The sequence below is a fragment of the Melanostigma gelatinosum genome (genome assembly GCF_949748355.1).
Source record: "Melanostigma gelatinosum genome assembly, chromosome: 11".
Classification (NCBI taxonomy): Eukaryota; Metazoa; Chordata; class Actinopteri; order Perciformes; family Zoarcidae; genus Melanostigma; species Melanostigma gelatinosum.
The window spans coordinates 6,644,376-6,660,773 of record NC_136644.1 but is presented as its reverse complement, the minus strand read 5'-3'; the positions used below and the strand labels follow the sequence as shown (position 1 = coordinate 6,660,773).

General features: G+C 40.9%; 1 protein-coding gene and 1 long non-coding RNA gene across 2 annotated transcripts; both read left to right on the top strand.

The window, feature by feature from the left end:
* Positions 1-2,621: 2,621 nt before the first annotated feature.
* Positions 2,622-4,249, top strand: LOC306784462. Its single transcript, XR_013772362.1, has 4 exons — positions 2,622-2,693; positions 3,142-3,293; positions 3,385-3,541; positions 4,091-4,249. It is a non-coding gene; the product is annotated as an uncharacterized lncRNA (long non-coding RNA).
* A 109-nt stretch (positions 4,250-4,358) lies between these two features.
* LOC306784461 (uncharacterized protein) lies at positions 4,359-9,375 on the top strand. The gene is made up of 8 exons (XM_079278464.1): positions 4,359-4,474; positions 5,125-5,406; positions 5,503-5,526; positions 5,645-5,746; positions 5,865-5,895; positions 6,803-6,852; positions 7,006-7,040; positions 8,865-9,375. Exons 2-8 carry the CDS (start codon positions 5,271-5,273, stop codon positions 8,961-8,963), a joined length of 477 nt encoding a protein of 158 aa, XP_079134590.1. The 5' UTR covers positions 4,359-4,474; positions 5,125-5,270; the 3' UTR covers positions 8,964-9,375.
* Positions 9,376-16,398: the final 7,023 nt, after the last annotated feature.

Genomic DNA, 16,398 nt, shown 5'->3' with positions numbered 1-16,398 from the left:
GGGGGGGAGTGTGACGCTGATGGACGAGAGAGGACAAGACCCGTCCCAACCCGGAAGCAAAACGAAGCACGAAAGTGTTTTTCATTACTTGGAAAGTAAAGTAGTCCACTTGTCTCTCACCTCCCCCCACTCAGTTTGTAATCACTTTTTCAGCTTCACTGCAGTGTTTTTAACAGCTAATTCCCAGAGCAACCAATGCTGAAAGTAATATAGCTGCAGAGTCTACAATAAACTATATTCTGTCACGCGGGTTCAACAAACCTTAGCACGATGAACAAATCACAAGAAAAGGTCAACTAGCATAGCATAATTAGCAATGAACACAAAGTACTGATTCTGATGGGAATCGTTTTTTTTTAAGTTAGCATGAAGCAACTTTTTTGACCGTTTGGTGGCGCTAGAGGAAAAGTCAGGGGATCAATTTAATTAATCCAGGACATCAATGTGTGCGACAAATTTTATGTCGAGAACACTGCAGGGATGATCTATTTTTGTAGGCCAACCGGGAAGTTAGCATCGTACCGGTTACCTTGACAAAAAGCTAATGGGTCCACTGGATCCACTGGATTTTGAATTATTGCAGAAATTACTTACACACTTTGTTCAGCAAGATCATTTTCACAAATAAACACCACTTTTAGGATTTTTGCACCCTGAATGCAATCGGCAGAAGTAAAAAAGCTAGCTAACTTCACCACGGTTGCATTAACACAAGTATACACAACAAGGATGTGCAGGCTGTCAGCATGATGACGTTTTGCAGTCTTATTTAGCCTCTTGTTAAGTTAAGAACCGCCTTTTTATAAGAAAATGAAAATGTATGAAAGGGGTATCTACTGACGTGTTTTATGTGGAAGAATAATATCGTGAAAAAGCTCTTCAGCTTGTCTTAAGCACAGACCTTATTTTAGGCGTCTAACCAAAAACCCATTTAAAAAAAACATTGACTTTGAGACGAGGGAACCAGAAGTGCTCAAATGCTGACATGCTCATTCCTGCAGCGCTCTCTACATCCAATCGTTGAAAAGACATTTCTTACAAAAGCAACACATTTGAACCTCATGGTGGCACCAGAGCAAAAGTCAGACCTAAAGTCCACCAAAGTCATTATGATTTATCAGCCAGGTGCCATGATTTAAAAACTATGACAACAGGATTTAGGATTCATCATTAGGGCACCATGGATTTTCTTGGCATCGGCTGCATGTTAACTGTTTCATGTGAATAACATGTCTCTGGTGTACATAAATATGTTGTGTCTTATGGAGTAAAAGTTCTTTAAAAGTTGCTACAGGTTAAACTGTTTGTGCATTCGTGGCTGTATTTCTCAATACACTTTAATTTTAGCATCTCATCAGAGACAGTTTTACACCCAGGAGGAAAGATAAATGCTGTTAATGTAAATGTTGCACCAGCATGTCTTATAATAATGTGTCTACCCCGCCTTGCAATAGCCTACGTGAATAATAATGAACTCATCTCTTGGTTGAAATAGGGAGATTGTTTGTTTTACTCAGAAAAATGATGCAGCGGTGGAAAGAACAAAGAACAACGCTTAACACGATAACATTACTCATTACCTTCCTCAAAAATTCACCACCTGTAGTCGCCACTGAATTTGACCTGCATCTCTAGAGTATGTAATAACTTCCCTGTACATATGTGCTCGTATTGTAAAACATGATTCCTTGGAAGAGATTAATAATCATAATAAATGTGTTATCCTGTTAATCCCAGATTCATTACTGACCGTGATCTCTAAAATGCAGATGACGTGTTTTTAAAGGTTTTAAAATGTTGCTGCACCTGATCACTCTTTATAAGAGGAGGCTCTTAAAGAAAAAGTGCACCCTCAAGGATCTGCACTCTGTGATAAGATTTACTCCTCTATAACTGGCCTCACTCTCAATAAAGTACTAGTAGAAGCAATCCTTCTTTTGATGAAGTGAATATAAATTACAACTTAATTAGGTTGCGAGTGACACGTTGCCAGAGTAATGTGATTTAAATCTGTACCGTCATCTTCTTTCGGAATATTTACCACCTTGAGATGAATTTGATGTGTAATGTGCACTTTAATTCTCCTCTAAGCCAAACTCAAGTTTGGAGTTGTTGATACAGTTTATAAATATCTTGTTCCGTCTATCAGTAAGCTAATTCTTGGTCTCTGTCATCCAATTCCTCTTTTTTTTTATCATCTTGCAGATGTGGCACACAAAAGAAGTTAAATTAAATGTACTTAGTTACATTCCACCGCTCTATTATTATCGTGCACACCTATCACATCCTGATGACACCGGATGACATGTGGGGGAATTCTGGATCTGCTGTGTCTGACACATAAATATTTTTACATGTGAGTTACTGAGAAACAGGACCTGCTATTTATTCTCATCACGGATCCGACCAGTGGACTCCAAAAAAGGAAGTGTGTTTACTGGTTCCACTTCCCCCAATCGCTCTGTCTTCAAGAGGATGTGATACATATTAAGAAAACAGAGAGAGAGAGAGAGAGAGAGAGAGAGAGAGAGAGAGAGAGAGAGAGAGAGAGAGAGAGAGAGAGAGAGAGAGAGTCTATGCTTGTATGTGATTTCTCACACTATTCAGTTTTCTTCTTGTGTCAAATATGCAGGTTGTTAGTGGTGGACAATCCCTTTGGATATATCTGTTATTCACTTCTCTACAACTTTGGGGTAAGTGTTGTACCATAGTTGTTTCTATTATTATTATATTCATCACTGAGTTTTATTGTTTTGTTTAACAACAATAAACTTCCACTAGAAACATCTATTTGCTGATTTTTGGTGGATTAAAGGAGAAGCAAACAACGGCGAAACTGCCATTAAACGCATAATCATCGACACAAAAATTTCCAACAACTATGCTTGTAAATTTACTAAATATTGAAGTTACAGGCAATATGTCTATTTTTGAATTTCACATTCCACTGTTACGTTGTCGTCACCTGCAATCACCAGTTCGGTACAAAGTGAGCGTCACTACATTTAGCAATCACAGTTGGTGCTTCACTGTTGCACCAACCTCAAAATGTATGAAACTCAACTGATTCTTTCTACATATGAAACCTTTCTCTCTCTCTCTCCCTCCCTCTCTCTCTCTCCCTCTCTCTCTCCTGTCTAGGAAGGCTTTCTGCTTCCACATCCTCACCTCTGTCGGCGCCGGCGCCTACACTTTACATCCATGCGAGGTCAAAGAGCTCCGTGGTTCTGGCTTGCCGGACACCAGAGGGCCACCGAGGGGATAAGTTCATGTTGTTCCGGCACAGAGAAAAGGTATACGTTTCTTTTGAGGATGTGTGTCGTGTCTTCTAACACTGGGCTCCTGTGGTTTTACTCTTCTCTGTGTGTCCATTCGTTTATTGAGGTGGACTCTAAGGTGCTGCAGTCCGGCACTGAGGAGGTTCAGTTCAGTGTGAGGGTGAATGAGGGGGATCCAGTCCAACTCTTCTGCTGTCTGTACCAGGACCAGGACCGTCCTTTTAGTGCGTTCAGTCCCTATTTGCAGCTAGAGCCCCCAAAAGGTGTGTCCATGTTTTGTTTTTTTGTTGTTTTTGGATTTGATGGAGGCATACTCTGGTCGATGTAGTCTAGGCTGTAGCTGCTCTACTTCTCATTTAACGTGGAGCAACACAGTTTGTGCAGTCACTCCGTTCAGTCCGCGCCCACAAGTGATTCGACATGTGTTATAACATAATAAACACTCCCTTCCGCTGTGCTCCAACCCCCTCAAAACACACTGCTGCATGCAGGTGCTCTCTGTGGTCTCTTATTGTCTTCCACTCTGTGGGTGTGTACAGTGGTAGTTACATCCTGCACTTCATATAGAAACCACACACCTACGCACACACACACACACACACACACACATAAACATCAAACACAATGTGTGCTGGCTTCCAGGGTTGACGGTTACAGAGGGAGGTTTGGCTGACTGTGGCAAACCGAGGTTGTTCGCATTATTTTTTACATGGTTTACGCAACTGTTGTGCCAAACGATGTCAAAGTAACGGGGCCACACAAATGTAGAGATAATTGTTTCATTTTCCTCTCCCTTTCTGTACTTTTCCCAGATGCTGCCCCCACTCGCTCTATCCCCTTGTTCCCTCCCCCAGTCTTGTCTGTGAATCCCTCTACCGGCGTGGTAAAACGTGGGGACATGCTGTCCTTCAGATGCTCGGTCCCTCTTCCGTCCCAGCCTCAGTCCCAGCCGAGCCATCACAACAAACCGTTGACCTTCCTGTTGCTGAGGGCCGCTGAGCGAACGGGGGAGGCATCTGTCATCCTGCAGCCCCGGGCCAGTCGGGTATCAAACCCTGAACCCCAGCCAGGAGTCTTCAGTGTGGGGCCGGTGAGGGGAGGAGAGGAGGGAGAGTATACGTGCATTTACCAGATCACCAAAAGAAAGGCGTTGGTGAATTCAACTGTCAGCAACGTGGTTCAAATCGCTATTACAGGTGAATATGTTTGCTCTCAGGGCCCCCAAACTCAGCATGCCTGTTGTTTATCTTGTTACGACATTGACTTCCTTTAAATCTTTACTAAAAACTAACATTTATAAACCTGCTTTACATTAAGTGGGCTTTTCTTTTGATTCATTTGCTACACGTCAATCAATCAAACTGGTTCTTCTTCGTATTTTTCGTACGTTTGTTTGTTTTTCCACGTCTGACACACCTTTTAATGTCGTTTTACATTCATGAATAATATTGTAACTACCATTGTGATGCATTCTGAAAATAATATTTGAATGAATTACTGTATGAATGGGATAACATCTGCAATGTTGAATTACAACAAGTATTACAACGCTCACCCAATTTAGAAAATGTTGTAAATAGCGCTCGCGCTAATAATTATTTTCATTATGTATTTTGTTTATCAATGAATCCATAAATTGTTATGTTTTTAAAATGTTATTGGGTTTAATGGCTTCTTTCAGCCCAATTCCCCTAAAACATTCAGTTTACTATCATATAAGGCAAAGAAAAACAGAAGATATTCACATTTGAGAAGCTAGAAATAGTGTCTATTTTGCTTTAAGAGCATATATATATATATATACTGGATATATTCTGGCTAATGTTTCATATGATTTTGATTTCAGACGCGTTGCCAGTTCCCACCCTTGTCCTCCAGCAGCAGACGGACGTGTGGCATTTGCTCTGCACAGGGTCGCCCGCTTACCCCCGCGCTGTGTTCTCCCTCTACCTGGCTGATAATGAACTTCCTGTTGCCACTCACCATGCTACCATGATCAACCATCAGGTCACCTTCCCAGTGCCTGTCCAGGACACCCCTGTGGCTTTGTACCAGTGCCAGTACGACGTCCTCATGGGAGGCAAATGGAGCAAATCTGAGCACAGCCTCCCATTGGCTGTAACCAGAGGTGTAGATTCACGGTTATACTGCATGTGTGTGTGGTTTTAGTAGAGCATCATCTGACATAAAATGTGACTGTTTGGTTCTTTTCTCATTTTTGTAGGAATTCATCCTCCATCATCTCCAGGTAGAACTACATTAACATGTCATTATTTCATATGTAGATGAATCTATTATGAATTGTGAGTGGCAGGAAGTAAAATAAAATAAAATGACTCAGACTTACGCTAGTGTGATGTCTGCAGATTTGTCCGGCGTGGACTGGCCTCTCGTACTGGGCTCTTTCTCCGCTGTGGTATTGTTTCTCTGTTCAGCAGCACTCGTGGTTGTGTTGGCACACAGGAAAGGTACATCTGGCACATGACTCTCAGCTTTCTCACATGATACATTTACACTGTCGTGATTGTCTTCAATTGTGAAACTTATTATTGCCTCTTTTTCTTCTCTTTTCGCTCTTCTTTGAAGTAAAAGCAGCAGCCGAGGAAAAGAAGAGAAGGTATTTTCTTTTTAGTCCCCATTCGTCTTCAAGGCCAGTAAATGATCACTGTGTTTGTCTGTCCACAGTCATTTTGTCTCCCTGAAGTTATAATAAGCAAGTGTGAATTACCATCAGCACCGTGATAGCAATGAAACATTAGCAACATTTCGAGGCGGCGTTAACTGCATATATTTTTCTCAATTTGGCAACATAACAAACAGTTTAAAGCAAAAATATCACTAAGCCGTACAGTTTGAAATTGCTCAGAATTTGTCCAAATATGAAACACTACAAATAAGAGTTCCAAACTGGTTTATCCTGAAGGGCTGAGGTTCTGGGTAGGGTTCTGAAGAGTGTTTTTAAAGGGTTCTCTGTGAGACTAAGGGTTCCATTAATAACACTTTTTATACAAAGAACCCTTTTTGGAAGAAAGAGTTCTTTAAGAATTGTTGAAATCAATATAGGGGACTATAGAGTAAAAGGGTTCACGGTAAAACTCACCCCCAAAGACTGTGATGGTGAACCATGATTGATGTGGGTTGTGGTGCTCTAGATGAAACCTGTGGAAAATAAAACTTGTAGTACAAAAATGTTTCACAGTACATCTCACTGAGAGGGTTTAGCTCTCGGAACCCCCCCCCTGGGTGGGTTCTTGTTAGCACCCTCAGAAGGTGGAAAGGTTCTGGATAAAACCTCCAGAGAGGGGTCTGGGTAGAACCATACAGAACTTTCCGTTGAACCTCTCATGGGGGTTCTGGGTGGAACCTTTCACAGATTGTTCTTGGTATAACCCTTTACACTGGGTTCTAGGTAGAACCTACTGAATGGGTGCCAGGTGTGTTTTCCCATAACTTCAAAAAAATGCATTATTGCATTGCAGAGTTGGTATTGTGTTATAAAATGTTGCTGTGTTGACTTGTTTCAGACAGGAAGCACAGTTCTGGACTAAAGTTCACACTAAGGACCATGTTGTTGGTGAGTTTTACGATCATATTTATAACTTGTTAATTGTCTATCCATTCACTTCCCTTCAATTTCTTTGAGACGATTTGTTAGTTCTGCAGTAAATTGCATGAAAGTAAAGAGATATACAAACAGTGCTTGTTGTTTTTCTTCTTTGTTTTGCAGACCTGACACTCAGGCGTACAAGCTTTACCTCTCAGGTAATTATTAATCAATACCTGAATCTCCAAGCAACAGCTTACATTTTACATTTGGATAAGGCTGAATGGCTTTTTGTCATTGTCAGCAAAAATAACCAAAACCAACAATGTGTGAGGCCCCCCTCTCAATACTTTCTGACTTTCTTAGTCTGTGGCTCTCAGCCTCGAGTCCAATGGTTCCTACTGAAGATGTGGATCTAAAACAGCTGGACAGTTCTTGGCAAACAGTACTCAAATAGGAGTAAATAGTACATTTTTTGGAGACAATTATCAGCAGTAGATTAATACGCATTTGGTGTTTTGAGTATCAGCAGCAGGACAGTGTTTGGATGCACATTACTTGTTAGTAGGAAGAATTCATTGATGGTTTTGGTCTTTTCATGGGATTTGTTGACAATACGAAAAACAGAATATGACCAGACTTATCCTATGATGCATGTTCAACTTGGCAATTTGAATACAAAAACTATGCAGATCATGTGCAGTTTACTAATTTCTGTTCTTTTGGTATTTCTGGTATTTCTGTGGCCTCTACAGAATGTTTCTCCTAGATTCACTTTGACAAACAACTGTAAACTTCCCTGATCCCTTTGCTGTAAACAAAACACGCACACACGCACACACACACACACCCACACACACACATGCATACATACATACACTGCATACACATGCACACACTGCCAATCACACAAACATACTGTCAACCCACAGATATTGCTCGTTAGTGCTATAGCGCATTGTTCGCCCCTCATTAGTTGTAATCACGTTCATTAATTAGCTTGATGAAGGGCTCTCGTTACAGTGAAGACTCTCGCCAGGCTCTGGCTTCCTCTCTGTGCTCTGTTACTGAACAGCCACTTTAGAGGACAGAATGCTGTCATCGCCAGCTGATGGAAAGACTAACCTGTCTACATGAAATGGGGAGATATAATTCTCAATTATATCTCGTTTTCCGACATGCTGTCACTGCACAGAAAGGAGAAACGTAGTTTTGCAAGTTATACAATTGCAATTGATATTAGTTTACTGCTCTTTTACATAAGGTCATCTATAATAAATGTACATTTGAAGATTATTTTTGGGGCATGTTATGCCTTTATTTGATAGTGATAGTGGAGAAGGAACGTGAAATGTGGGGAAAGAGAGTAAGGTAATGACATGCAGCACATCGTTTCACCAGCCGGGATTCAAACCAGCTACTCAGGACGTTCATACCCATGTAGTATATGCTAAGCACTCAGCTATTTGGTCACCATGATGTGACCCTTCCAATGGAGAAAACATGACAAAGTGCCTTCTTGGATACCCTTATGGTAGAGAAAACCTGATGAGGTGTCCTCTCGGGGGACTTTCCAGTGGAGAAAACAGGATGAAGTGCCATCTTGGATACCCTTCCAGTGGAGAAAACCAGATGCAGTGCTCTATTGGGTGCCCTTAAAAGGAGAAAAAATGGCACAGTACCATATAGGTATGCTATGAAACATACTACGCCGTGGTGGCCAAACGCATGCAGCTGATGCTCTTTTTATTTATTTAGACAGCCCGAGTCCGTCACTGCTGGAGACGAAGAATGTAGAGCACGTCATGTTTTAGGAGTGTCAGAAAATAGAACATTTTTGCGATGATGTGACGACAGCGATGAAAGTGATACTACCGATATATGAAATACACAAGATAATGTGGTGTGCTGCTTTCAGGTACCCAGACACAGAGAAACGTGTTAGAAAGTAAAAGCAGTGGTTTGAACTATGCCACAGGATATGAAATTAGGATGAGATTTTTAACCAGCTTGTGTGTGTGTTTCTTTGTGTTTATGTGTAGGAATGGGCTAGCCTGGACACACCTACGGAGAACGCCTCCAGATCTCCTCTATGGAACTCGCACTCCACATTCACAACCACGATCCATCCGATCCATTAGAAATGTTTGTTTTCTTTAACTCCCTCCGTGTGTGTTTATACTTTCTTTGAGTTTATCAATGTAGCATCAGTCGGAGTTACACAGCAGGACAGGAAGGGCTTTTTCCTCAGTTCCTATTTCACGTGTAGCGGTAACATTGTACAATTTGACAGGATATGATGTTCGTTTGATCTTTCATGTTACTGAGCCAGTGAATATAAATACAGATCTTTCTTGTTAGTATAATTATTATTCATTTTGTATGTGTTTTGTGAATAATTGTACCTTAAGTTTACCCGCAATGTTCATTCTTGACCTAAGAAAAAGCTGATGACAAAACAATTTCACCGCAAGCTTCTTTTAGTAGCTGCTCTGGAGCTTTCCATTGTATTACAGAATATTTATATGCAGTTAGACCATACCAGATTTACTAACAGCTACCAAGTGGATTGTATCAATCTGTATAATCTTCCTGGTTTGACTAAGAATAAAAAAAATTCACTTTCTGATGAATATGGAGCATTGAACCTTTTTTTGTTTTTGCAGTTACATAGTAATGGTGATAGTAATACAGTTTATCTATATTGTACTTACTGAATAACAAGCAGAGATTTCAAAGTGCTTTCCATGGAAAAAAGAAAATATACACGTCATATACACATATGTGAGAATATCTATGCATACATGTTATGTATGTACTGTGTTACATACATTCAGTACATTTATAGACCTACACACACACATCAATACACATGAAAATAAATTACCTTAATTAAACAAGATGATAAAAACACATTGCATTTTCAGAGGTGATTTAAAAGGCCATACTTCTTTTGCAAATCAGGCAGGAGTTGCGATTCCCCAAACAGCAAAAGCTGGAAACAGCAGACAGCTTCCTGCCTCGGATTGCGTACAGGTTGATAAGGGCAGTGAAATTCACAAGTACAATGTCAATCTAGGCCAGGCCATCATGATGCATCTCATAAATGTAACATGTGTTGTGTGCAGTGAGGAAAAGACTACGAACAACACTGCTGTAGTTTTGCTAAATATTCTGCAGAGGGCACCGTTTGGACATAATTTGAATGTCAAAAACACACCTACAGTGCAGCGCAATTTAAAGAGTGTCATTTATCAAGTTGATTTCCATTACAATGAAAAAAACAGGCCCTTTGTTCAGTGGAACAGCGTGACTCAGAGGTCCATGAAGCCGAGCGATACCGGTGTATATGCTGCACTGCAACAGCTGCTTAAAGCACGAACCCTGAGGACATTGAGTCCTCATATCTACAGTGTATTAGTTGTTTTTTTCCTACATTGTAAGAGAATGTGCTGAGTGTTCAATCCTGTGCGAAAGTAAAAGGACTCAGGAGGGAGAGACGCCTCCCACCTGTTTGTGCGGCCTTTATGGTGGACATTAACTCAGCAGAGAAGGGCTGTCATAGGAGCAGAAAGTCAACTCTGTAAAAGTACTGAGTTTTATCACATTTCACTGGCCTCTATAGTGGCACAGGGCTTTCTATCAGCAGCAGGAATGCATAGAGGGGAATGTATTTATGCATTTCTCTTTCATACGTGCAGACAATTTATATTAGGATCGCAAAGTCTGCTTGACTCATCATACTTGAGTCACAGTTTACTCTTTTCACTGGCACACTGCGAAGATGATATTCAGCTCCAGATAATGGCCTTTTGGCGGATTTCTTTGAATAAGGTGCATAATAATGATAAGTGGCTTCGGCGATGTGATGAATTTAAGCGGCCCCTTAATTTGCACACATGGCACACTGGCTGCTCCATAATGTGGCACATGGAACCACGAGCCGGGTCGATATTAATTGACATCTGCCAGCTCGAAACTAATGATAATTTCCCTTTTAATTCCGCCCCATGCTATGTCTCCATGTGCTAGCTGAAGGAGTGCGTGCAGAAGCTGAACATGAAGGTGTGTGCTGAAATGTAAAGACTGTGGGAGTTTTGGCAGTTGGTTTGGGTTCATAATCGTACTCAATTCATGAAGTCATGACATAGAGCAAGGATTCAGCTAGCAATCGTCTCATGTGATTATCTCAAAGAGAAAATGCTGCGATCAGTCCATTTTTTTCTGACTACTTCAGACACATCAACTCAAATCTATGTCTCTCTGTCAGTGTTTCTTTTTTTTGTTATTCATATTTCAAGGGCAAAAGCAAATGTGAGCTACTGAGTTTAATCTTATTTTTTACAAAGCATGACAATCGAGCACAACTTTTTTAACCTTGCACTTTTCACGATCTGACTGCCAAGCATACTGTGTATGCCAAAAAAAAAAGTCAGTGATGAATATTGCAATTGACATACGTATTTGTTATGGAGTTAATTTCTCTTATTATCTGAGTTTAATAAATGACCAAAACATTTTCCTGTTCATTCTGTATTGAAGAAGACTTGAAACTATGCAATTGACACCATACACCCATATTTACAATGTTTACTGTGTTAATAAGAGAGAAGTACAGTAGGATCATTGTCTCATAGACTTCGATACAATCTTATTTCTTTCTGCAACCAGGGGGAGTTGCCCCCTGCTGGCCATTAGAGAAAATGTAGGTTTATGACACTTCCGCATTGAGGTTGCCGCCTGGCTGGAATGTTAACATGTACTGTAGCTAGCTAAAAACATCAGATTCCATTATTGTAGCACTCTATGTCTACCAGGGGTGCAGTCAATAACTGCACTGATCGGACACATTAGCTGTTAGCGAGCTAATGTTAGCTATATGTTAGCTAGTTACTGTAGTTCGCCAAGTTACCTGCAAACATCATAGTGCACAGCGTTCTGATTTCCACATTCCACTACAACACAAGTTGAAGACAAAAAAAGTCAAAAGTCAAAATGTTTTAGTGTAACTTAGTAAGTTATACTGAAGCCTAAAACTGAAATGAGGACAAAATGGTTGCTGCTCACGTAATGAGTGAGTCAATGGAAAGAGATGAATTGTTTTCTTCTACGGTGTGGGCGGGACTTAAATGTGCTCTGTCTCTATGTCCACCCACAGCTTGAGAACTACTTCGGTGAAGGTGCACCATATTTATCTCACAAGCCGATGAAACTGGGCTTCATGAGGGAGGCTTAAAGACACAGGCGCGACAACTGAGTGTTTCAGATATATTCAGACAGACGGTATGAAAAAATAATTATGTTTTTTGGACACGTGAAACATGTGTAAACATGTTCTAGTAGAAACCCCAAAAAGTTTGAACCTGAAAATGAGCATGATATATCCCCTTTAAAGATACTGGCATTTCCTGAAAAAGTCTCATTTGGAACGCATACTCTCCTGAACCACCCTAGTTTATATATAAATAGGTCCTGTCCTCCTCTCCAGACAGTAAGACAGATTGCAGGAATGTTCTGTTATGGTGATTCTCTGTGACTCAGCTGTGCCATTTTATTCCCTCTTCTCTTGAATATCAAAGTAACACAACACACACCCACGTCAAACATTATGATATGTAAAAGAAGAAAAAGAATAATCTCTGTATCCCTTTTATTGTCTGTTGATGCAACGCATACACATATGACAGACTAGAGGCCTGTGTGTATTGCATCAAACTCATTTCCTAGTTTGTACATTCCTTTCCTCACCTCCTCCTCTAGTACCGACCATAGGAGATGCGAGCGGAGGAGGCGAGGAAGAGATGCGAGGAGGGAGCAGTTGAGGCAACAGACGTTTAAAGAATAAGACATTGTTGCCCCGCAGCCATCATTTTAAGGCAACTGCAGTTGTGTGGCTCAGATGCATGTATTCGCTGTATTTTATGATCTCTGTCTGATGAGCATAACAGTGTTCACTGACATAATTACTATTCATTCAATTCACATTGTGGCACAATGTGACAAGAATGTACGGATGTCATGTATTTGTATTTGACAGACACTGCCATATATATACTGTATATATATATATATATATATACACTAATGTTGCACTAATGTTTGTAAGAAAAGTACAATACAAATAAAGTGTGACATTTGATTGAGTGATATGTGTATACACACACAAACATAGTCCTGTCTCTCTATATAACTGCACATATTCTGCACAAAAAGTGTAATGCAGAAATAAATCTAGTGGCTATACAAGGCAATGATTTAATGGCTATGGCTTCAATGTTTTGAGTCTGAAAGGCAGGGAGAAAAGAGCGGGGAAGGTCACAGGTCACAAGAAACAAAACTCTAAACAGAAACGAAGACAAACCAACAAAGAACAGAGGCACTTGGCCGGTATCTGTGGTGACTGACTAATGGGGAAGTGGGAGCAGGTGAGCAGGGAGTCAGGTGACTGCAGGGCTAACGAACAACAGGTGAAACTAATCAGGGCGGGGCAGATACTTAAAAGTGGCGGGAAAACACACAAAGGCAGGAAGTGAAGTGTTCTGGAACCGCAGGAGAGTTGAGTAACAAAATAAAACAAGAAATACATGAAAGACATGAAAGAGCGACTTGAAACAAGCAAAACACAACCCAAGGGCAGGGCACATGATGACAATACTTTTACTTTGTACTACACTGAAACTTCTTGTACAAAACGTTTCCTGGAAAGATAGGTAATTTGGAACTTATCATATGGGAAATAGAGACGGTTCAAACTTTAAGTGGTTTCACTTCCAATCAATCAATTTAAATGAATTCCTTGTATTAATTAATTAATCAGTGCCAAGCAGGTCAACTTTAAGTGCAATTTAACACATACAAAAGGGTACATTTTCAATGATAAACGAGTGATGAATGAATATTTACGTGGGTGTAATTTGAGCTATAATTTGAAGGAATGCAGTAAAGCGTCACAAACATTTCTCCTGGAAATTTAGTGAATTGAAAGTAGCAGCAAATGGCGGCACTCAAGCGCGTACATACCTTAAGTCACACCAACAGTGTTTGAGTGAAAACACTTAAGTTACATTCCACCACTGCGAAGGAGAGTTTATCTCTACGCACACGACAAACACACATTCATTTGAGGCACAAAATAAAATCATACACACGTGACAATTCATCTAAAAACCCATACAAACACACACACACACACACACACACACACACACATCCCCTTCCCTTCCTTTTGTCCCCTCCACAAAGAGGCATTACAAGAGCGCCGGCTGATCCTATAAACGCCTGACTGCCTCGCACAATGCTGCTTCGATGACTTTGTGCCAGCCGGACTTTGGAAGCCGGTGATAATGAAATATCATGGAAATGAGTCTGGAGCTGAGCGGGTGACGGACAGGTGTACAGGTTTATTTTTGGGTCACCACTTCTGGAAAGCAGCCAGATTTTATATATATATATATATATATATATATATATATATATATAGAGAGAGAGAGAGAGAGAGAACTTGGAAGGAGCAGTTTAACCTGTATGGGTTGTCATGTTTGATTGTCTGAGCATTAAAAAAATGAATCTTTGATCTTTGACTCTGACATTATTCAGCGAATAAAACAGAAACTATACTGTGTGCTTCAGCTCTTCTCCTCAGCGGCAAGCTTTTAGTCTTGTAGGGAGCGTAGTTCGTTTGCTATAATTTGTTTTCAAATATGTTCACAGACTGCACATCACATGCTGTGATGCCCAGACATTTGGTAATGTGCCATCAGACCTGGCAGCGGGGCAATATGAGGAAAGTTGCCTTGTGAGGAACGAAGCTTATTCATAATTTTGAGCACTTAAGTGGCTGCAGCATAATAATAATGTACTGGCAGTGTCGGCGGGCTGTGTCCAGTCAGAATGAGGTCATGAATTATTCACAGGAGATTGGGAGGTCACTGAAGCGTGGTCTGCTGATCTCGCCTCACACACCCACACACCCACACACATGCACACACACTGGTCCTCTGTGGCATTTATGCTGCTTAATTCTAGCAAAGCATCTCATCTTCTTCCAAAGCTGTATCCATGGTGACACATTTTCTCTTCGACCCCCCGACACAAATAAAGACAGAACGTAGAGAAGAGACTTGTTCAGAGGAGCAGTTACATGTATGCTGTGGCCAAAACATAGCGTCGGTCAATCGGGTCAAACTCTGAAAGAGAACGTGGCTCCATTATGGACTTCAGCAAACCTTAAAGGGACAGTGTGCCGCATTTGGTGCCTTCTAGCGGTGGGGTTGCAGATTGTAACCAATTGAATACCCCTCCGCTTACTATTCCCCTTCCAAGACTGCGGTAATGTGAGCGTAGTTTCAGGTGATTGCATTTCACTCTTAATGCTATTTTGATTCAGTGTCTGAGGCAGTGACGCTCCGATCGAAAAGTGGCTGATGGTATGCTACTGTTGTTCAGAGGTATGTACCTATCCCAAGAGTGGTGTGCTACTGTTGTTCAGAGGTATGTACCTATCCCAAGAGTGGTGTGCTAGTTGTTCAGGGTTAGGTACCGATACCTGGAGTGGTATGCTACTGTTGTTCAGCGGAAGGTATCGATACCTGGAGTGGTATGTGTTGAAGAAATCATTCAAGTCCAGTTCAGAAGTTGCTGTGATGTTGTGAGTTTATTAAAGAAGTTTATTTATGCAATCACCTGAAAAAGAAGGACCCATTAATGGATTACGACTGGTGCAATAACAGAGTTACCAAATTATAAGGAAGACAATAGCGCCGAGGTTAATTATCTTTGTGAAGCCGGCCCTTTTTTTCGTGAGTGTTGGTGTTGCACTGGACTCCATTATGCTAAAAAGGTGTTTCTAAGTTTCCGTCTCTTCATATATGTAAATAGTCCATTATAATGCCGTCAAATACAACCCCACCACTGACTATTGAATCCACAGCTCTCTGACACAATGTCAATAACAGACTGAGATACACAAAGGATGTGATTTATTGCACGGTCAACTATGATATGGGACCGCATTAGACTGTACAGGTGTAATAAACAAGAATCTCGGTGTAAGACATCGCTGAAGACATAAAATCGGTGATGTCGCATTGTTTTTCGAGCTGGAAAATGTTTCACTCAAGCTATTTTCATCAAACAAATAACTCATTATTATTCCAAAAATCCAAATGGTAAAGAACTTCATTAGAGTTTGAAAATCCCATTCTCCCTAAATTTACATTTTTCTTTTCTCCAGTGCAGTTATTGTTATTTCTTTGCCTTTTTACATTCATTAGTCTCAGAGTTTTCCAGCACCAGAAACAAACCAAGGGTTTATCCACTAATAGGTGGCCCTCCTCCTCCTCCTCCTCCTCCTCCTCCTCCTCCTCCTCCTCCTCCTCCTCCTCCTCCTCCTCGATAAAGGACTCTTCAGGGTTTTCAGTCCACCACCAATCCTTTTCCTCGCTCCCAATCCTCCTGACCCCCTTTGTAGCCTCAATCCCTGACCTCATTCTCGCTTCACATTCTCTCTTTCCTCCTCTAGTATGCTCCCACTTTCCTTACACTGCGCTGCTTTTTTTATTTCACAGTCTTTCAGCC